This window comes from Orbicella faveolata, unplaced genomic scaffold, assembly GCF_042242905.1.
Source record: "Orbicella faveolata isolate gen_17 unplaced genomic scaffold, um_ofav_v1 contig_47, whole genome shotgun sequence".
Classification (NCBI taxonomy): domain Eukaryota; kingdom Metazoa; phylum Cnidaria; class Anthozoa; order Scleractinia; family Merulinidae; genus Orbicella; species Orbicella faveolata.
This window is the reverse complement of record NW_028301577.1, coordinates 2,571,200-2,593,460: the sequence shown is the minus strand read 5'-3', so window position 1 is coordinate 2,593,460 and position 22,261 is coordinate 2,571,200. Positions and strand designations below refer to the sequence as shown.

Sequence of the window (22,261 nt, the reverse complement as noted above, 5' to 3'; positions counted from 1 at the left end):
ACAGGAACATCTGTCACTGAGTTTTGCTACAAAAGCGTGCATTTATCCCTCGAGGAACTCTAAAACGTTAAAATAATACTTTTTCTAAGACATGAACTGTTCAGATAGCCAAGTTTCTTGAAATAAGTCACTTTTTTAACCATCATGACAGCTCTCCAGGCCGTCATGTAAATGCCACGTCACGCAAAAGCTTAGAAATTCAAGCGTAGTGTATCACAAAACCAAGAAACCATTCGGAGCGAAAATTTGTATGAATATTAGTTTTCAGCTGCTCTTAAACATCATTTAAGTAAAATGTCAGGAAAATCAACAGTTTTATAGTTCGAATTTTGGTGACGTCGTGTGAAAACCAGCTATACAGATTTTTGAAAAGTTAAAACACATGAAATGGTGACCAGTTATATCTAATACAGAAAATTCAGCATAGACCAGCACACGATTCAATGCATAACTTCGACAAAATGCACTGGATAGAAAAGTTCTGTGCTTAATACACAAAACTTACTTAGAACAACAAATCTTGAAAATTTCAGCTTAATTCGATCGTTACAGAATTTTTAGGTGTACCCCGCCTTAATCGTCTAACAAGAGATGCCACTCCGTACCTTCGCTTCGTCCCTACAACCCCTCCCTTTAAGTGGACAAAGGTCCCATCATTACTTCCGAAACCCCCTTTCTGAGCACTTCTGAACGTTAAGTTTCGTATACATTTTTATTAAATTGCCTCTCTATGACCGTGATCAACATATTTAAAGTTAAAACGACAGTTCAGCATCATTTCCTACGATGTCTTCAAGAAAGACGTTACATTTGAAGCGAAAAGTCCATTAAGTGGACACACAAAAACTCTTGCATCAAAGAATTAATTCGGCTGACACCGTTTAATTTAGATACTGACAAATGTGTTGTTACCGCTATTTGTTTGAGACTTAAATGCCGACTGCGAAAGCAATTTAATTCTTTGATGTTAACTTTCAAAGGTCTTAAATAATTCTCCGTAGGAAAAAAGATGGCGGCTGTACATTTTACCCCAATACCATGCGAACCTTACACAGCCCAGAAAGTACAAGGAAAACCTTATTTTTGGAATATTTGTCTCTGTGCTAACAGCATTGTGTATGCTAGGTTTGAAGATTTCAGAACTTTTCTGTACGTTTCTATGAGCGTTGTTAAAGTTTTCGTGCGCTGAGAGTTATGGGTAAATGTACCAGTCGCCATCTTTTTTCCTACGGTGGATTGCAACGTGGTTTTGTTTGGTTTACACAATTGTATGTGAAGTGTGAAACGACACCTCAACTGTCTGTTTTAGCTGGTTCTGTTTTTAGCTTTAAATGCTTTAACATGTTCAGGTTTTGATAAAGTTCCATTGTTTGTGACAATTTCTTTGGGCGTGGCATACGTTTTTCCTGATTTCCTCTTGACACCAGTAACTTGAGTGTTGTTTAATCTGTGAGGAAGTATCTCTCCCCTGGATTGTTTTGCTTCTGGGTTTCGCTGGACATTAATTTTCAGCGCGTTGACCGCTCCCATTGAAGTTGCATTTGGATGAACAGTCGGAAGACTTCCCTTTAAGTTGTGTTTGGTTTTAAAAGTCGTTTTCTTATTATTTGTTGCAGGCACAGAATCATTGGATGTCTTTCGATTTCCATTTCCGCCAGCTACTTTGTCTCTACTGCTCACTAACGAAGTCTTTTTGCTGCTGTTTCCCATCATCCTTGGCGGACTGGAAGAAAGTTTGCTGCCATGGTGAGTTGTATTTCCTATTATGGCAAGTTTTCTCTTACCAAAGGCTGACGCATTTTGGCGGGAAAGTTTGTCGTTGTTTATTCGTGGGATTACGTCTCTACCTCTCACGTTCTGTTTCTTTTCATCGTTACTTTTATTTCGGAAATTACCGACTTTCATTTTCCTCTTTTTATGTTCCATACGAGATTGGTTTCGATGATGTCCTTTGTGCTTTGGTATGACATTTCGACCAACAACTCTGGGTCTTCCTGGCAGTTGACTTTTCACTCTTGAATCCTGCTGTTTGTGCTTTTGAATTGCTTTTCGTTTTTCGTTCAAAAAGGAATTTTCTTCAGCCACTATGTTTTGGACGGCGCGAACCGTCGGATCATCTTCAATCGAAGGTAAATTCAAATCTTTAAGCTCGTCTGTTACGCGCCCCATTTCGTTCCCGGGCCTCCACTGATCAGCACCAAGTTGAGGTTCTATGCTAGTCTTTGTTGGGTTGATATCAAATGGCATTTGCGGATGCGCGCGCACTGATGCGATGTTCCAGTCATAACTATTTTCTTCTACACTGGGCTGTTCCCGGATGTTTTCAAAGACACCACTGTCAACGTACTTCGGTATCGTTATAGCTGACTGAGGAAAGTTAGCATACACATTATTGTTGTATCTTGCTGCGGGAAGCCCTCTGTTCGTAGGCTTTACCGAGTCTTCTTTGCTCGTGTTCTCCCCCTCATTAATGCTCACTCGATTTGCAGTGCGGCTTCGGGTTGGAAGCATTCCACCCGTCGAGTCATCTGCCTGGTCTTCAATTCTTAGCTTCTTTGAATAGCTGTTTAGAATTTTCAACAAGGCTTTTATGGAGGTGGCTATTTCTCGTACTTCAGACGCCGTTGGCCTTGATTCTTTTTCCGGAGTGATTGCAATGTTACTTGGTTTCTTAATCGTGGCAGGATTTTGTAAAGTGACGGGTGAAGCTTTGGATACAATGCTCTCCGTTTCTCCGCTCTTAGCATCGGTTAAAGAGGTTAAATCTGACGCCATTGGTAGAATTTTATCTTCAAAAGATTTTGTCTCTCCATTTTTGGAAGCCAGCAGAGAAGAAAAACCTGAAGGGTTGGTCAAAGCAGCAGACAGATCAGCGGGTGTGGGAGATGTCTTATCATCTGTTTCCGCTATTCTTCCAATTGCATTCATCTGCAGTCCCAAAGGCAGTTCTGGCTTTGACTTTGCCTGGAAATCGCCTCCAATTTTAGGATTAACTTCAGGAGAAGGGGAAATGGAAGTTAATTTGCCATCGCCATCAGACGGTAGCGCAATCTCCGTCGGCTCCTTTTTCTCGGTTGCAAAGTCAGAAAACGTTGTTGGCACCTCTTGTATTTGAGTTTGGGTGAATGACTGCGCCATGTTCCTAGAATCCGTCGCGTTGATTTTACCCATCGTTAACGCTGATTGAACGTTTAAGTTATGGGGAACCTTATTATTTCGTAAGCCGGTCAGTGTTTTGGACCCTTGGTTGGTTTGTGGTGCGGGAGTAGGGGCCTCATCCACGGTCTCTAACGTAAGAGTCACTGTCTGGTCACCTAAGTCAAGTTTTTGGCTTTGTTCATCTGGGTCTTTGGGTTTTTCATTTTGGATGTAGTCTTTGGTATTATTTCGTAGCAAAATAACATTAGTAGATGACTGTGTAGCGTTATGCTGTTCTTGGGGACGTTTATTACTGCTGTTAGTTTCAACGGCATGATCGGTTGGAGCTTCTAATACCGCATCATCTCTAGAAAAGTCACTCGTCTTATGGTCGTTTGGAAGTCCATGTAGAAGTTTTTCATTTCCGCTTTCTTCATACGTTATTTTTGGCTTGCCTTTTGGAAGGCTGTCCTGCTCGATATCGTTTAAATTTAACAGGCTTGATACGATTACGCTCATCAGATCATTGATGTGAGGTTTCACTTGTGAGTATTTATCGCCTACATCATTCCTAGATTTATTATTTTCTGTAAGATGTTCGGGACCCTTAGGTTCTTCCATACTTTTCATGAAATCCATCAACGTGTCATTTCGTACTGTTTTTGACACATTTTTGGTTTCGTAAGTGGAGTACGTGAGCTTTTCTTTTCCATGACCACTACTGAGAGGTATCGGCAGTGTGTGATTATCACGCAGCATGTCTATCTTGTTATCACTTTTATATTCTGCGTTATTTCCTACCGTCAAGTTTGCAAGTTTAGAAGAGTTCTTCAGAAACGTTTTATTTCCGTGTCCTTTCCAAACCTCAGCCATAAGTTTACTTTCCAATTCCGCTGTTTGAGGTATATGCTTTAGCTTGTTGATGCGCCCTCCCAAAAGTACTCCTTTGAAGTTGGTTAAAGTATTTGTTGTGACGAATGATGAACGGTTCGTGGAATTGCTTTTGTGTAATCCTTGGCGCTTTGAAAGCGCGCCCAGAATGTTATTTACAGCCTTGGTAAACAGCGTATTATTAAATTCCGCTGTCAAACCCGCAAGGCCTTCAGCCATTTGAGCGGTCACATTAGTTTGAGCTGTTGCGTCTATCCCTGTTTTGGTCGTAGCTTGAGTGGGAAACGTTTGTTTGCTTTCTAGTGTCGAAACTTGCGTCTTTAATTTCTTACTGCCTTGTAAATATAGTGAAATGTTTTTCGCTATGTCTGCAAATGGACTTCCATTACGATTCCATCTTTGGACTAACTGGTTTAACGTGCCCTTTCGCATGGCGTTGTTAATCAGTCCTGTGAGAATATCTTGCAAGCTCTGTAGTTCGCCGTTCTTGGACGGAGGCATCCTTTTCGAAGCTGCTTGATTGGGGTGAATTGTTGCCACTTCTTCCCTTGTTTGTGCTACGACGTCTTCACCTACTTTCCCCGCCGAAAGGAGGGTGTATGTTGGCTTGGATTGCTTGGTAGGATCATGCTGCCGTCCCTCAGCTTCCGCCATTTCTATAGCTTGATTGATTTTGTTTTGCAATACTTGTAAGTCTGCTGAGCTCAAGGCTTTTTTCCCTTTTATACCCATAATGTAGTTAGAGTCCTTATCATCTTTAGAGACAAAAGGCTTTTTCTTTTCCGCACGAGCGGAGGTTGGACCCCTAGCGAGAAGAGCACCCAGCATGTCCAAATCTTCAGAAAACTGATCGTTCTTGTGATGATGTGTATGGTGCTTTTTATGCCGCGGCTCCTGGATAGTTGGTCTGTCGGAACTGAACGAAGGTTCTTTCTGATTCTGGTCTTCTGAGTTTTCATCTGGAGACAGCTTCGTAGTTAAAGCATCTAAAGCATCACTTAAAGTTTCCAAGGTGGCAATCTTTTCATCCAGTTTTCTGATTTTGTCCTTGTTTCGCTGCTTACCTTGATGTCTCCTGCTGCCTTTTTTCCATTCAATATCTGTATTTACGCTTTTTGATTCGTTTGGATCTTGGTTTTCGTTAAGCAAAGAATTCGCGAAATCAGTGAGTGAAAACACTTTATTACCTATAGAAACAGTTGGGCTGGACAAGTTGTCAGTTGCTCCAAAGTCTTGTTTGACAGGCTGGAAGATCTTCTCATTGTTTTTGTTTGAGACTGGGTTGGCTGTTGAATCATGTTCTGAGGGTCGTTGTGTTAGTCCTGAAACTAGGTTGGCAATCAAATCTTGGTTGGGGGGAGTTTTATTAGTTGGTGATGCGGTTGTTTTGACACTTGAACCAAAATGTTGCGCCAATATGTTTTTGTACGAAGAGTCTCCATTTTTGTCAAAGTCGAGAAGACCTTTACCAAGTGCCTGGCCAAATTTACTTGTCAAAAAGCTCTTTACTAGACCTTCTGTAACACTCTGAAGTGGCTCTATTACAGTAGAAGCTGGCGGTTGTTTCATTGGATTTGCTGCCGACTGGGAGGGTGTTTGTAAAGCAACCGTTTTGGATGGTGGTAAATTCACAGTAACATCATGGTTGACGGCTTGGATTTCACCGTCATTTCCTCTTGGCAAACCCAGCGTGGAAGCTACATTTGCCTGGGTGCTTTGTGACGATGATGTTAATGATGATATACCATTTTGCACTGCGAGTCTAGAAGGTTTAATTCCATCTTGAAGTGCTGGGGTGGAGCTGTCTTTTTTGTTTGACATGACCGGATTGGAATCTTTAGGAACAGGAAGATTTTCTCCACCAAGCGATGTCTGATTCTTCCCTCCACTTTCTTCTCCAAGAAAATCGATAATTGGTTTCAGCTTATCTGCACGATGGTACTGAGGAACCGGAAGTAGCATGCTCAGGTTCAGCTCACCCACTGCTTGCTGAGGAGTAGGGATCTTGGTCAGGTCCAGTGAGGAGTGATGTAAGTTTCCTGGGTCTTGTTGTGGTAAATCAAGGAGCATCTTTCCACTGTCCGCGAACGAACCTTTGAAATGTAAGGGAATTAAAAAAGGTTAAACAAATCTTAACTCACTTGAGCGTCTGAAAGAGTATTTTCATAAGCCGTTAAGTGGTATTAGGCCTACTCTGGGGCTTTAAATCTTCTCAAATCGCCTTAAATCGCTATTTTTTTTTTCTGCCAATTTTGCTTAAGTCGCTTAAGGTCGCCTTAAATCGCCCAAAGTCGCCTGAAGTTACGGCGACTTAAGGCCCCAGAGTAGGCCTGGTATTTTCTTGGGTGAAATTCAACGTGAATATTTTTCGTGACACATCATCGGATCCTCCTCTACGTATACAACATTTGCTATAACTTTATATGAAAGCAAGCGCTTCCTTTGAATAGTGCGCTTATTTTTGTCATATCAGTCATATTTGAATCGGTCCACTATAGCAGATCTGGGGGGGGGGGGGGGAGGCTCAAAGGAAAAAGGGGATTTTGGGTGGAGATGCATGACTGAGAACCATGTTATCCACCCCACTTGTTTGCCTAGTTGTAATTAACTTCTGTTTAATTTACTCACTTGTGGCATCTTTGGGAGGCTGGCATCTGTAACTGATAAGAGCATACTTATCAATTCCTGGGCAATGACTTCCTCCTTTAGTAAGATGCGTATCATCTGCAGTGACAATACAGCTTTCTCTTCCAGCACACCTCTCCCTCAAAGCTAACACACTGTCTACTGAGTTTGCACAGGTGAAAAACTTCCCAAGGGGTGTAGGACAGGTGGACGGTGAATCCCGACCCCAGTAGGTTGACATAATGTGTATTTTCCATCCCTGACCGCATTGAAGCTCTGTTGTCTCGCCATTACACAGCACAAATTTACGTTTCTCCGGCATACACGTATATTTGACAGCCAAGTATTTGTTCACACCGGGGCAGTGCTTAACCCCTGGGGGCTGTAAAACGTTGTGCCGGGCGGGGATCTCGCAATATTCTTTATCATCGCACAGACTCCGTACAATAGGGGTTGTTGTAGGATCGCTGAGGCAGTTAGTGACCGGATCTCCGTCCTCCGAGGGACAGATTTCAGATGACAAGCGGCCCCAGAAAGCTTCCTCGATAGCAATGCTTGACCCAGGAGAAAAGCATTCCAGGGATTTGTTCTCACCAGCGCAAATGATGACAGATTTATCTGAGATAAGCAATTGATATTTGCTGTTGTTAAATACATGGTGCAGTTGTTACTAACATTTTAATATACACTTCATATTTATGTCAGTTGACTCAACAAACCTGTTTCTAGGTCAATTTCGCTTCTTGGTCTCCCAACTGCACCTGGTGTTGCGGTTCGAACTGCGGGAGAAAATGAGATAAACTCTTCTTAAACTGAGCCTCATCGTAGTGTTTAAAGTTCTTCGTGATGCCCACAATTACATATGGCAATGCCATTCACCACAATACTAACAATTTCAATCAAAATCTTCTTCGGTTACATGTAATTGTTTCATTTACCACTGTCTTCGTAACCCGTCGAGTAAAGTGCTTGCACAATTGTGACTCTAAGATGTTTCCTATACTCTAAGAACTCGACCATTTCCACCGCCGATTCGTATTTACGGAATCTAGTTGCATCCTCTGTTTCGCCGTTTAAATACCCCTGCCATGTGCATATGGCAGGGGTAACATCTACTGGTGACTTGTGCAGAAATCCGTCAAAGAAGAACAATTTCTGTCATGACTATCTGTCCAAAATTGACAAGAAAGCTAAATGCTATGGTCTTAGCTAAACAATCAAATTTTCAACGTTACTGTTCGCCTGAAAAATGTTGGATGAAATGTTTGAACTCGATTGAATATTTTCAACCATCATTTACGTGACGTACAGTTTCGGTTCGTTCAGATGGCCCATCCAACCATGGGTGTTAGATGAAAACGTTTGATGTTTTGCTTTGCCCTTCTCTCTATTTACTCCTCGAGTGGAGAGCTTACTCGCAAGCTATTTTTAAACGCTCAACTTTATTCTAAGCAACAGTTGTGCGAAATGTGGTATGTTCTGTTTACGACTGATAATTTAAATTCAGCTGTGTTTTTGTTATCTTGTAGTGTAACCTAGTTTTAACCACAACAGAACAAGGTGTTTACACCTCCTACCTGATAACTGATCAAGAGTACCAGTTGAGTCCGCCCTGTTTATCAACACAGCAGACAATAGCCACACAACGATTACCAAATGTTCCTTCATCGCCAGACAACATTCTCTCACATCCTTCGCTTGGCTTTTCTTCACAAAATATGGCTTGTATTCCAATCCTATTCTAAGATGCTGACATCCATTTTCAGTGGATTTAAGTGAACCGTAGACAACACATTTTTACTGACCTCGGCACCAGTTAGAGGTCATCTTGCTCACAAACTGAAAAAAGTCAAAACCTCGAATTTTTGTTTTAAATATTCATGAATGGGAAAGAAATCTCGCCCCTGATCAACCTCAGAAACGCTTTTAGCCGTATGGACACTTTTCAGTGAGAATTCAATGACATATCAGTATAGTGTCATATTTATTTGTCGAGAAAAGAAGATTGTTTGAGTTTGTGTTTTGTATTTAAATTTTTAATTCTTACGTCAAGTTTACTCAGGCGTCTCCGGAGACATTTATCTGACGGTAACTGTTGAAGACGTTCCCTTAAGCTGCCTTCCCTTGCTACTTTGCGCGTTCAGAGCGGATAAACGTACTAAGCATGCGCGAATTATATGCTTCAGTTATAAGCAGCAACATTTTAACGTCACTAATGGAAGGCTGGTGTATTAACCTAAAGGTTTCCGAATCGATCCTTTATTTCCCCGCGGTACACAAGAAATGCCCGGGTGCGAAGACACATTTTTCCACAAACCCACTTTACATATTGCATCCATATAAGCAAACCACTGAATATATAAGCAAGAGAGCCTCTCAGCAGGTAGGGGGAGCCTCGTTTTCTTAACAGTGAAAAGACGAAAAAATTCACCCCTACCAAAGTATAAATACATCAACCGAACGGCATCCTCGCGTACCTTATTACAGTCCACCGCTCTTTCCACCATTGCAAATCTCATTATTACCTGAGCCTGCAAGTAGGGCTAGGGATGCGCAGAAAGCTGCGCAATATGTTTTTCTGCTCTGAACTTAGCACGAAGCCTTACAGAATGGCATGATAATAGCCAATCGAAAAACAGTGTGCAATTGTCTAAAAACCTTCTCGGTTTGTAGAGTAACAATGTTACTTTGTTTTGTTAGGAGTCCATAATTTTTACTTAGCAGTATTGTTCCAAAGCGAGGCAACAATGCCTTGAGCTGTGTCCTATAACGTGAAAAGCGACGCTTCGGTATCTTCAAAAGAACATTTCGCGGGAAAAGCTTGAAACAGTAAACAGCCTTTTATTAATTTACAGGGATAACGCAGATATCAACGTTGCCTATTAAAAACAACAACTTAAAATCTGTTTTAGTAAACAAAAGGATTTAAGCGGAAAAGAACTCACATAAAACTAGTTTAATGTGTGTTTCCAAAAACTGAAAAACAAAAGGACTGCTTTGTTGCTTTTACAACTCTCAATTTCTTTTCTAAAAATAAGATGACCTGAATACTTTAGAAAACCCGCGTTTATCGGCTTCCGCAAAAAAAAAAAAAAAAATGCCTTGGGTATTACAGCACAACTGCTACTAGTGCTGCCGTGTTGATGCTGCGATTTTTCAGCTCTGTTTCTTGGGCAATAATTTACGGTATGACTGTGAGTCTACAGGTCCATAGCCCATGGCTTAGGAAATTGAGTGAGGCTAGCGGAGGCGGGCGGAAATAAGACATGCGTGTTTGAGGTGCTGAGCCAATGGATGACGTACTCACGACGCAACTACAAAGCACATGATAAGCACAATCACTGGGAAATATCAGACCTGGTGAAAGTGGAGTCTGGTGAAATTTAAACCTCCTTAGCCCTAACAGATTCTGACTCAATTGCTGGTCAGTTTTACTCCTGAAAGAACAGCGAGCAATTTGACACAAGGACCATTGAATAATTCACACCGGAATGATAAATCATATTTTAACTGTTTTCTTTATTAAAATCATCAAGAGCTGTTTGTCCTTTACCCTTATGTTTATCGCTAACCAGGTCAATAAAAAATGACATCGTACCTTTTGGACATTTCCCTTTGTAGAAAGTACAATAGAGTACTGGGGCGCAGCTAACACAAAATACAATGATAACTTCTCTCCTGGTTTTGCTTAACTGTTTTTCCTGGAGAACTAGTTGAGAAAGTCAACTCCCACATTACGGACATCTGATTTTAAATACTGAGTACCTATTATGTAGTCTCGCTATATCTGTGTTAGCGGCATTTAACTGCAATCGGTAACATATATTTAATAATTAACGAGGATCACAGCTGGTTTGACGAAAATTGCGGTACATATTGAAACATTTTACAGGCTGAGAGTCTGAAGTACTATTTTAGATCAGAATCTGATCTTTAGTGTTTTTTTTTTTAAATTAACGATGGCAACCAGACATCGATTTCTTTCACTACCGATATAAAGTCTGGTAAGATTCGTACGGGGAACTTTTAGGTAAGTCAAAAGAATTCCTTGAGGAATCTAAGCTTAATGCGAAAGAGCGCGCAGATGTTTCATAAAAACAGTTTTTTGAGCAGTTCGAATAACGCTAGTAATGTACAAGAATTCGTCTGGTTTCCAATGTTCGCATTTCAAGTCTTTTCTTGTCATACGTTTTCCCATGCTAAGGCGAATTTCCAGCACCAGCATTCCCCAGACCTAAACCACGAAGTTTTCCAGGCTGTGATTTCTTTCTTTCGTCTGCAGGCTGACTTTTAAGAACAGGAATGGGCCTCATCTTGGCAGGACCTTGGCCTGGTCCGTTCAATGAAGATCCTTTACTCTCATTTACCGTTTTCTTTTCCTCATTCTGATTGCTTGACGTTCCCCCTTTCCCGTTCGGTCCTTCCTTCTGAAGCCTGGGAACTCCCACTTGAACTGGTGTTGGGACCGCTCTGGGATCCTTTCTTTGAGCTCCAAGTTTTGGCGGGAACGGAATCGGGAGTCCCTTTCGTTTCTCTGGTTGAGGTAACTTGGGAAAAGGTTTCTGATCGTTCTTCTGACGTGGAATTGAGGCCCTCTGTGTACCAGCCGGAGGTGAAGGTTTTTTCTTAATGTGATGGATTCCTTCAATAATCATTCGCTCAATTGCCTGTGCTTGCTCGTCCGTCAAACTATTATCTGGTCCAGGATCGTCGCCATCTTGAGTCTCGGCGGAAGCCTTGATAAGGTTATTGATTTTCTCCAAGGCCTTCAAGCCTCCCATGCCTAGCCGTCCAATGTTCAAGTTTTCTCCAACAATACTGTTTCCCTCCTCGGCCGGTACCTTCTCAATCTGTTGTCCGCCGTCCAACTGCTTTAAATCACTCACAACGTTTGGTGCAAGGCCTGGGTTAGGTTTGTTGGGAGCAGGAGCCTTCACGGGGGCTGGTTCTTGGTCGTTCTGAATGGCATCGTCCTCGGTTCCTAAGGAATGGAAAAAAAACAACGTAATGCTTAGAGTACCTTCACAACCTAAACAGAAAGTCCACAGTCGTGGTTATCGCAGTTATCTTTTCAGCAGAATGAAGAGATTTTAAGAGGATAGACGTTCACAACTCAATGGGATCCGGTCAGCCACGGCCCCTCATTGTACTCTTCCTTCTTTCTGTCCTCCGACTCTCCACCCCTCCCTCCCCTCCCCGATTCTTTCTTCCCTATCTCCATAAAGCTTAACTCCAACAAGATTCTTCGAAGTTCCATTTAATATACCTCAGGTAGAAAGTTACAATGAGAAATATTTGTTCCCTTTGTAAGTGCATGATCAACACAAATACTTACTAAGATTTGTTATGTGAAAGAACAAAACAAGACTGCGACCGATTGGGACTGTAGAGGCCGTTCGCTGTTAGTGGAAAGTCTTATTATCGGTGTTCTTTATGTAAGTGAAAGAGAGCAGTCAGTCCTTGAAAAAGGTCAATTTCACAAGATTTATTCTTATGTCAGTTGGTGCTTTATAATGCTTTTCTCTATTTCTTCACCATCTTACCTATATTTGGATGCGGTTTGCAGCTGTAGTTAATAATCAAATACTTCTGAACCCCGGGACAGTTTTCCGCGCCATTCTGCACTTGGTCGTAAGACGCATGCACGTCACACTTTGTGAGCCCGTCACATGACTTCTTAACAATCCCAAGACTCTCTGGTGCTCCAGTGCACATGGTCTGTCCATTTTCCGCTGGACAAACGGTAGTTGACTGCCGTCCAAAGAATACAGAGTTCACACCAATCTTCCAGGAGGCTGGGCAGGTCAAACTGGAGTTCTCGGAATCGCAGATCACGACTTCTTTAGCATCGGGCACACACGTGTAATTAACAGTCAGGTATTTGTTTACTCCTGGACAATGCTGAGTTCCTGGATTTTGCAATAAGGCATGTCTAGCTTCAAGTTCACAGGATTCCTTTCCTTCGCACTTTCCTTTCACAATGCCTTCTGATTCCGGCGCAGTGAAACAGTCGAGTTGTGTATCACCATCATCTGAAGGACAAATTGCACCAGACTTGCGACCCCAGAATACACCAGTCACCGCGATGTTTGAGCCCGGGTAGGAGCAGCTCAGTGGTTTCCTCTGTGTCGTGCATACGGTGATCTCTTTTGCTAAAAATAAAAGATTCCGTTACGAATGGAAAATAAATAAATGAAAGAGTGAGAAGCAGAAGGTTGTTAAGAGTAACTCGCTACTCACAGGCTTCTAGATCAATCTGACTCAAACCAGCTCCCGCTTCCTGACTGTGAACTCCACCTAAAATCCCAAATTGAAATAGATAATTTTATGCGCTTTTGTCTCTACAAGGCTAATGTATCACTCAGGCGTCTAGCTCGCCCTTTACAATTTGTGGGCATTGCGGACCTAGTTTTTTAGATCGTGTTCCACACCATTGCACTGTAACCTTGCTCCATCAACTACATCATATCCAGGGCAGTATTTTAAATAACACAGAATAACACCAACACACTGCATCACTGTCTAGCAATAGATATCTTGTAGAAGATGTTTAATGTACGCCACCTGATGAGTTGCTAATCTGATTAGCTTATGAGAATGAGTGAGACGGTTAAGACACGACATCCATATAAATACTACTGCGAGTTTGTAAGTGGTTTACAGCGAAAAAAACCTTCCAGTGATTGTAAGCATTGTTGATTTTGTATGTACAGTGGAAACCGGTTAATCTGACAACCAATAAATAAATTAATAAAAACTGAAAAAATCAAGGGGCCACCAAAATTTAGGCGCTATAATTATATAATGCGTTGACGGTATTAATGGAGAAAAATAACATCGACTGAGCTTTTGTTTTATGGCAACATAAGTTGTCACAAAATGGCGTTAACCGTATCACAGTGGTTGCACTGTATGTAAGTGTCATCATCACCAAGATCAGTGAAGCTCGAGATTTCTGGTCTCTGGCCAAGTTAACGGCAGGCTGCCTAAAACAAACATTAGCATCGAATGTTGGAGGGTAAATTAGCCGACAATGTTTGACATGAAGTAAAAAAGGCTTGTATCTATGTAGCACGCCACTTTTGGCGTGTTGAGGAATTTGAGTCCTAAATACAGCTTGCCTACCTTGTACATACGCGAGCGTCACTACATCCAGAACAGCAAAAACAGCAAATACACGGTAAATAAAACGGCTTGTTGCCATCGCTGCCCTTATACATGAACAAGAACACTATGTTAAGAACAGGAGAAAAACACTTCCAATGGTAACAACTTAAGAGGGGCGCCAAAGTGTGGGTCGTTATGTTTTTAACTCACCACAAGAAGAAACCTGAACACAATTTACACAACGGGTGGCTGGAAATTAAGAGCAGGTAAAAATTTGTCTTCTATCACCTGAATCAGGTAAGAACGTTCTCCAGGTATTTCACAACTAATTCGCAACCAAAGTCAGTATAATCATGACATATACGCCTAATGGGTTTCAGTCCCAAACAGAAACGGATTTCGTTAAACTTTGGCGTTGAAGAACACACACCGGTGAGAAATTAAACGCGATTAATCTCAGACTAAACATTTATGTTTTTCTTCTTTTCTCCGACAGACCAGACATAACAAAAATTACCAAAACATGGTTTTACTGCATTATATGCCCAGAGAATCCAAGCACAAATGCAGGCAAACAAGGCCTCGACAATCTTTCTTCGATCACTCTTCACGCCCAGTAAAACGGCAGGTTACAGCTAACACATTTTGGTTTGCTTGATTTACTTTGGCGAGGTGATAACGATTCTAATTTCCACAATAAGGTGTAACAACTAAAACAAAAACAAAAGTAGTTAACCAAAACAATTCAAGTTACCTTTTTCCAGGGCCCTTTCTCGTTCCACTTTTTCTCTCTTCTTGTTCGACTTATGACTTTACGCCCAGATGTTAATAATGAAAGAAATGCATGACGTCACTGATGAATCCGAGACAGTGAAGGATATACGATCTTGGTGATCTAATGAGTCTTCCTCGTCCAAGAAACAGAACCTTGCTTCTCTTACAAGGTTAAGGAGACAGTAGTTTGATTTTCCATATGCATCATCAATTCTACTCATCGAACATCTACAGGCTATCGATTAATGGGTCAGCACAGTGTATCACGAATTGTGCTTACAATATTTCTGCTGACGGCTGTTACGAACAATTTGTATCACCACGATGCCGGTATTTCAATTCCTTTAACCTGAAAATGCCGGCTTTAACAGATTTTAAGATGCGGTGCAATCGTAGTAAACTAATTCGGATATTAGCTTGCGAAAATTCGTCGGAAATCATGAACAAAGTGAATGTTCGGACTAAGCAGGTTAAACCGAGGTGCCATTGCACTAAAACCGTGTTCGTATATTCTTGAAGATGTAACGAAATTACAATATACTCTCTCAGGCTGTGTTTTGTGCTCGGCTTGTCTTGAGAAACTGAGGCAGCTCTTTCAAGTTGTGGAGCTGCTTTATCAGAGTATTGATCTATTTGTAATACTATAGTTTCATGGGGTCGGTGAAATGAGTATGTTTTGGAACTTGTTCCCAACCTGCCTTGCATGTGTGTTCCAGGCGTAGTCAATCGATAAACCGACAATCGATATTAATCGAAGATTGATATCGATTGTCGATAGCAATTGATGAAAATCGATAAAAAGAAAAAGTTGTGAGTCAAAAAGTTGTCAATCGATAGCAATCAGCAATTGATATCGATTGAATCGATTGATTTCCGATATTAGTTTTTATCGATTGACTACGCCTGGCTATGTTGGAATTGACTGATGTTACTCTGAGTTACCTGTGAGATTATTCTGTGTCAGCTTTCCCGAAAAAAGAAGTCTTTTCCTCGGTAACTTACGTGTGTTTCAAAGTTTTGAGCCCTTTCCTCAAGAGGTTAGGTCAGATGCCAAAGTTAAATTAGATTGATTTTATGTTTTCTTGGAAATGGGGACCCTGTTACATAGTCTGTGTATATCTTCCCCTCCCTTGTCGTTTATTCTTGAGGGAAGACAGCAGATGTAAACATGGCACCCACACTAACAGATTGCCAAGTTGCGTTTTTATTCAAATTACGTTCACTTCCACTGAAATAAACCAGTACGAACTTGAATGTTTACACAACTCTCACGGAGACATTTTAAGAGCGTCTATGAACGCTGGTAAACAGCTGAAATTCTACGCGGATAATGCGGTGTGAGAACGGGAATAATATTAGCGATCATAAGTTGTTTTACCGCTCTCTTTCCTTGTGTCCAAGCCCGGCCGGCACCGACGAGAATCAATCAATTGTCAAGACGAGAATGAACTTTTGCCTTTACTAGGTTACAAACTAGAAATTAAATCACCGTACCACAACAAAAAGAAACTATGAATGGTTTACCTACTTTAATACTTACAAAAACAGTTTTGTATTTTACAAGCAACAAAGGTTTTCTAAAATCGTCTTTTAAATTAAAACTTGTCGTGTACATATAATGCTTGTATTTAAGCGTGATCAGGAAAGGCTATTTATAAATAATTTTGCTTTTATGGAAACAGTTTATCCCACGTATGAAACGAATCGTTTTAATAAACATCAGTAAACTAGAATCCACATTTTTCCTTAGGTCATTGTTTATCCTTCTGTTTTATCTTTGTTATCTGTGAAGCTTTCAGTTTGAGATCACTAGGTTTCCAAATACGTGATCTGCTTCTGAGTCCGCGGTAAACCGAGAGAGGAATAAGCCCGAGCTGGCCGCGCCGTCCTATATCGGGACTGGGCCGACAGCTGTAGTTAATAACAAGATACTTGTTTACATGAGGGCAGTTTTCACCTCCATTTTGTAACTCCTTGTAAAATGCCTTAACAGGACAGAAAGGAATATTGTTGCATCTGCTTCTCAGTTTGGAGACAGTCTCTGATGCCCCGGGGCAGACTTCTTGTCCTCTTACCGATGGACAAACGTCCGTTGCTTGACGGCCCCAGAACGCCGAGTTGACTTTAAGTATCCAATCAGATGGACAGGAGATTATCGATCTCTCCGAGTCACACAAAATGGCTTCCTTTTTCTGAGGCACACATGTGTAATTTACGAGGAGATATTTCTGGACGCCATAACAGTGTTTTCCATGTTGTAACTTGTCGGCCTTTCCTTCCAAAACGCAACTTCCCATTCCTTCGCACATCTCCTTGACAATGTGTTCGGCCTCGGGAGCTGTGGGACAATTTGTTACCGGATCCCCGTCCTCCGAGGGGCAAATGTCTGAAGATTCTCGACCCCAAAACACTCCGGTAATAGCGATAGCTGACCCAGGGGACACGCATGTAAGTGGACTCTTTCCTTTTGAACAAACCGTCACTCTCTTCTCTGTAACATCGAAAGAAACTTGACGTTAAAAATACTTCGCTGTTTAGTCAGACGAGTAAATCCTTCATACACTCTTTTAATCGTTATTTACAATATTCACTTATGACCTTTACAGTATGGCTTACCCTCTTGCAATCCTCTTGTATCTACTTTCCTTTACTGACTAGTTAAAAGTGTCGTTATAAGATGTCCTCAACAACCACCCGTAACGTGTTCCAAGTAGCAGGAAATTTCGTTCCATGTAGAACTTGGTCTGATGTAACCATATATTATGGTTAACCCACTTGCAAAGTTGTGCTGCGCAATGATTAGACGTATCTCTACCACTTTCTACCCACCGAACAGAGGAAGCTTCCCACAATGCAACTAGAAGATACTCATGAGTACCTCTGGGGTTGAGTAATGAAAGTAGGTGTCAAATATCATGCCCATAATGCATCACGCTATGAGCGTCACAGGATTTTCTCTCAAGCTAATACACACTACATAACAATTTTCATAAGTTCTTTCGATTCTCTTTATTTACCTGCGGCTAAGTCCAGTGAGGTCAAACGTCTCTTCTTCTCGTGAGCTGTACCGCAACCGATTCCTAAGAATAACAAATTGGCAATAACTTCTTACTACTGTCGTCTCTCTACTATTAATGTTCAAACTTGAGCTTTGCTTCAATTCTTGGTTTGCATGGTTGAAAACAGGACAAACTGTAGGTGCGGGGGACTGAATGTAAGACTCGTCTCTTATCATTTAGGTACAGCAATGTCTCATGTTCTACAAAACATACAAAACTTCAAGCTAGCGATTCCTTCATCGTCGCTGGTCTTCCACATATTAATTCTAAAACTATCTTCGACTTTCTTACCTTCCAAGGTTAAAGTTCGCTTTGACAACCAAGCAGGACAAATAACGTAAACACAAGGTATCGGAGATCGGTTCACTTACCACACATAAACACAAGAGCCACAAGAGCCACAAGATAAAGAACCAACTTCGTCTCCATCGATACGGCTCGCGATCGTCTCTTTCAAGCTGGAAATTGTTTTTAAGGCAAGACATTGGAATTGATTAGCTCTTTCTTCAAGTGAACAAGGCGTCGGAATATCACGCCAATAACGCCTCAATTGCTGGGCTTTCAACACAGTGAAACAATGGGGAAAACTATGAACACAAACCTTGCTAGCGGAGCAGATTACACGATAAGAACATAACCTCTGCGCAACACCAATTTGGTATTTAAAGAAAATAATTTCTCAATCCATTAACATAAACTGTTGTTTAGAAAACAATCTTCCGTCGATAAATTTCAGAAAATTACGTTCGCTCGGAGGTATGAACACGCAGTAGTAATAATTTATGAGTAAAAATTGAGCTTGTCTCCAAGTCATTGTGTTTGGGTGTTTTCGTGCGGGTACATGTTAAAAAGAAAGACTGGGAGGCGATATAACAGAATTTAACAGTCATGTCCTCTAGAAACTGCTATGGACTCGAAAAATACTCGACACTCTTGCCACTCATAGTTCACCGTAGATTAAATACATTGTTATGAACCGCATGGCAATGATCAGAGATAATGATCGCGGGCGCACACTAATCCTTTATCACATGAGACAACGATTAAGAAACACACTGTATAACTCTATAAAATGTAGCTCGTTTCAGATCTTCAGTTTTTTAGAGGGAAAAAGGAGCGAAAGGTTTGGACAAAGCAGAGGAAGACTAATCAAGTCCTCAGTCCTCTCTCCGTTTGCTCTCAATTTGTCTAACGCTGGGAACACATTTGGGAGAATAAGTACCAGTTAAGGACAAAATGCCACCATGTCTATGGAATTGACTGAGCCAGCGGTCTTCGTCAACAAAGGTTGCTAAGCAGCATGACGTCATAGATTCAGTCCTAAGTCTTCGAGCTATTTTTATCGCTGATTGGATAACGAGAATCGCAAACCAGCTGACTGATTCAACGAGGTTGCTGAAAGGAACTTGGCAAAATTAAGAGAGTCTTTTCATGATTTATGCATTGCAATGAATACTTTTTAATAACAACGGAACTTTCCAAATCAATTGCTTTTCTCCTTTGTGCTACATATTAAATTGAACAATACGTCTGTTTTAGAAGTATGATTTTTTTATTGAATTTTTGATGCACAAGACTACAAATACTAGTTGTATTTTGGTTATGGACCCCTGTAAGCTCAAGAACTAAAAGACTACCTAATTTTACTCAAAATTGAGACATTTAACGGCGATTACTAAGCCCTGAGGGTTTGCTGGCGGTAATAATGGAAACCACATATTTATGAAGAGAACAGTCATCACACTTTCATATTCTTATATCCTATAAAAGACTCACAATTATCCTCTTGCCTCTCGAGTGATTTATCAAAACTTTGATAATGCTAAACCAAGCAAATTCTTGAGTTGAGCGCATTAGAAAACGTGTCAAAATCTCAACCCTTCACACCTTCCTGCACTGGACGAAAATCGCCAAACCCGCCTACACGGTTTTGACACAGGGTTACAAAAAAATACAACTAGCAGTGAAGGTAGAGACTTGGCCCCAGTTGCTCGAAGGCTGGATAACGCTATTCACAGGGTAAACCGCTATCCAATGGATAAGTGTTAACAAAACAAACCACGCTATCCGCTGGATAGTGATTGATCTGATCCGGTGGATAGCGTTATCCACCTTTCGAACAAACCGGGCCAACAGTCAAATGAAGTCACATCCAAAAGAAACACCATTCCCCTTTAATGGTGGCTGGACTTGATGTGAAGGCAGACTGGTATAACTACAAAGTTCTAACCAACAAAAATGTTCGTTCCTTTGTGTCTAAAAATTGTCTTGCGTATTTCCTCTTGGGCTGATGTTTATTCTTTAATTGCCTCTTGTTTGGACGCTCTCGTTAAATCTAAATGGAAGATAGAGTGAGTTTATTAGCAAAGTCAAGCTATTTATGTATAACAGATATAGAAAAGATGAGTGATATTTTGAAAATAAAAAGAAGCAAAGAAATGAAAAAAACATAAAGCTATTGTAAAATATGAATATATGAGTAAGTGTCGATTATGAAAGACTTCAGACAATTTCTAAGTTACATAAGTGGTAACCTTAAAGCTGATCGAACATGGCTAAGAATGGAATCCAGTTTTCATTTTTCATCCCAGACCATTCATAAAATGCGTATTTAATTATGCTTAGTCATTGCCTTTTTTCGGTAATCAGCTCCTTTCACTGCTTGTTTTCAATTTTTGTCAAAGGTAATTTAGAAAAAAAGGAAAGCTATAGTCCACTTAAATTTTCAATACCTTTCTTGGCCAATGCGCTAATTTCCTTGCTTGCGAGAGCTTTTTCCCAGAGAGCAATGTTGTCTATTTCTAAAGGCACTCTAAAGTTTGGTGAGTGAGAATTATTCGGCCGCCCAACTTCAAAGCTCGAGTACTGATCCTTTGGCCTTGAAACACTCATAGCTTCTCCACTGGCCACTTCCTTTCCATTTACATACATCTTCAGTAAACCGGCCTTTTTCCAAGTAATGGCTACGTTGGCCCATCCTTCTGGAAGATCTCGAGCTTCCAGTGTCCATTGTTTGTCTTTTGTGCTGAGTATTACGATGTAGCGGCCGAGAAGATGCAGGAAAGCAAATCCTCGAGCCTTGGTAGTTTGACCTCCGCTTGATAGGAAGTACGTGCTAGATTTCTTATGGAAATATTCCTTATCCAGTTTCAGGGAAGCCATTACTGTCATTCCTTGATCTCTACACTGATCCGGGTCGCTGAAGCACTTTCCTGTTGAGAAAAAACATCAGTCAAGACGGTGAGAACCTCATCGTGTTTTCACCACCAAGATTTCCTTATTCATCTTTCAAATATTTTTCGCAACACACGCAGTTTTGACAACTGGGGAATATCACTCGGACATCCCCAAGTTTTAGTCGGGTAATAGTCAGTTACGTGTCGCGTTTTAGACCAATCGCGCGCGAACGAAAATATTTGGCTCTTATCACCTTTAAAGTCTCCAAGGGAGATCCAACCTCTGGGTTTACCAGTGTCTGCCACGTGACCTCGATCACTTGTCGCAACAACAAGCGATCCTCCCATAAGTTGCGCTGCACGCTTCCGAACAGCATCATCGGATTGATTACCCTCAGAATCTTCAAACGACCAGAAGTAATCTGCTGAATGGAACTCTTTTGGAACTGAAAACGAAATGTTGGGAAAATTCCATTTATAGTCTTCCATAATAACGTGCTTTGAAGGGTAAACCGAAAATCGAGCCACATAGAACTTTAATTTAATCCACAATAGCAGCACATCTCGGATAACTAGATCACTTGGTTTTACATGAAGTGATAAGCACTGAAATAATGACTTGTCAATCCAAAACTAGTTTAATGAGATGCATGTCATTTTGGTAAACGAGAGATTTTGTGGGAGAATAATTGGTTATGCATGCGTGGTATTGTTTAAAGATTTTTACCATCGAATATTACATAAGTGTTAAAAAGAGATGTGTATATTGTAGCGGGATTAACTGACCGCCCAACCTTCAGGGTGGTGTCGGGCTTATCTGTCGAAAGAAGATTTGCTTGGCTGTGAACCAATCAGATGTCGTGGTCATACCGGTCAAACGAGTTTTATATAATATACACGATAAGTCAAATTATTCTCGCATTTTGATTGGTTCTTACTTATGAGCAATCAGAGGACAAACGTATATATCTAGATGACGTCATTTATATTTTGTATTGTTTTTTTAATTATATGAAACAGATAGATTCCATGTTACCGTGCGTCTGTTTAATAACTGATCACAGAAATTTACTTCTCAAAAATTTTTTAACCACCTTCTTACCAGTGTTAGGTCCTCTTTTTATCTGTTTGGATGAATTCTTCCTCTTTAGCTCCTTGTTTAGAATATCTCCTCGCTTCTTCCCAGCTGCATTGAAATGTAAAGCACAATTTTAGTTAACAGTTCACTGGATAGCGTCTCTGTACAATGACTTGTTCATTTCCATGTGGCCGTCGTAGAATGGTTCAAACGTGATTCACAATTTTTTTTTTTGACGAATTTCGTCTTTTTTGTGGAAATACTTAAAGCACTCGCGGATAGATTCGCGTTTAGCAAGGCTCGATTCTATTCCAACTCGGTCCTCATTCCAATAAGCAACCCCACCACATCCCCACCCACAAAGCATTATAAGCAGCGTAATCTCAATCAAAGAATTTCAATTAAACTCACTC

General features: G+C 40.9%; 4 protein-coding genes across 5 annotated transcripts in view; all 4 read right to left on the bottom strand.

The window, feature by feature from the left end:
- Positions 1 to 698: 698 nt before the first annotated feature.
- On the bottom strand, positions 699 to 8,626 carry LOC110059899 (uncharacterized). The gene is made up of 4 exons (XM_020766615.2): positions 8,232 to 8,626; positions 7,374 to 7,433; positions 6,658 to 7,272; positions 699 to 6,122 (listed from the first exon to the last, which is right to left on the bottom strand). The coding sequence occupies exons 1-4, from the start codon at positions 8,320 to 8,322 to the stop codon at positions 1,306 to 1,308; spliced, it is 5,583 nt and encodes a 1,860-aa protein (XP_020622274.2). The 5' UTR covers positions 8,323 to 8,626; the 3' UTR covers positions 699 to 1,305.
- A 1,527-nt stretch (positions 8,627 to 10,153) lies between these two features.
- LOC149096766 (uncharacterized) lies at positions 10,154 to 14,601 on the bottom strand. 2 transcript variants are annotated; one of them, XM_089280191.1, is made up of 5 exons: positions 14,516 to 14,601; positions 13,780 to 13,865; positions 12,895 to 12,951; positions 12,198 to 12,806; positions 10,154 to 11,635 (listed from the first exon to the last, which is right to left on the bottom strand). In XM_089280191.1, the coding sequence occupies exons 2-5, from the start codon at positions 13,856 to 13,858 to the stop codon at positions 10,854 to 10,856; spliced, it is 1,527 nt and encodes a 508-aa protein (XP_089136317.1). In that variant the 5' UTR covers positions 13,859 to 13,865; positions 14,516 to 14,601; the 3' UTR covers positions 10,154 to 10,853. The 2 variants fall into 2 exon arrangements, with proteins under 2 accessions (XP_089136317.1, XP_089136318.1); XM_089280192.1 differs by having other exon boundaries at positions 13,780 to 13,860; positions 14,516 to 14,600.
- Positions 14,602 to 15,721: 1,120 nt separating this feature from the next.
- Positions 15,722 to 18,353, bottom strand: LOC110059909 (protein eva-1 homolog C-like). The gene is made up of 4 exons (XM_020766624.2): positions 18,196 to 18,353; positions 17,966 to 18,052; positions 17,553 to 17,615; positions 15,722 to 17,026 (listed from the first exon to the last, which is right to left on the bottom strand). Exons 2-4 carry the CDS (start codon positions 18,021 to 18,023, stop codon positions 16,287 to 16,289), a joined length of 861 nt encoding a protein of 286 aa, XP_020622283.2. The 5' UTR covers positions 18,024 to 18,052; positions 18,196 to 18,353; the 3' UTR covers positions 15,722 to 16,286.
- Positions 18,354 to 19,127: 774 nt separating this feature from the next.
- Positions 19,128 to 22,261, bottom strand: part of LOC110060046 (uncharacterized) — a 44,850-nt gene continuing 41,716 nt past the window's right edge. Inside the window, exons 57-60 of the mRNA XM_089279870.1 lie at positions 21,873 to 21,956; positions 21,025 to 21,216; positions 20,327 to 20,806; positions 19,128 to 19,929 (exon numbers count right to left, since the gene is read on the bottom strand). Coding sequence (XP_089135996.1) covers positions 19,889 to 19,929; positions 20,327 to 20,806; positions 21,025 to 21,216; positions 21,873 to 21,956 — 797 coding nt within the window. The 3' untranslated portion in view covers positions 19,128 to 19,888. The remainder of the gene's footprint in view (positions 19,930 to 20,326; positions 20,807 to 21,024; positions 21,217 to 21,872; positions 21,957 to 22,261) is intronic.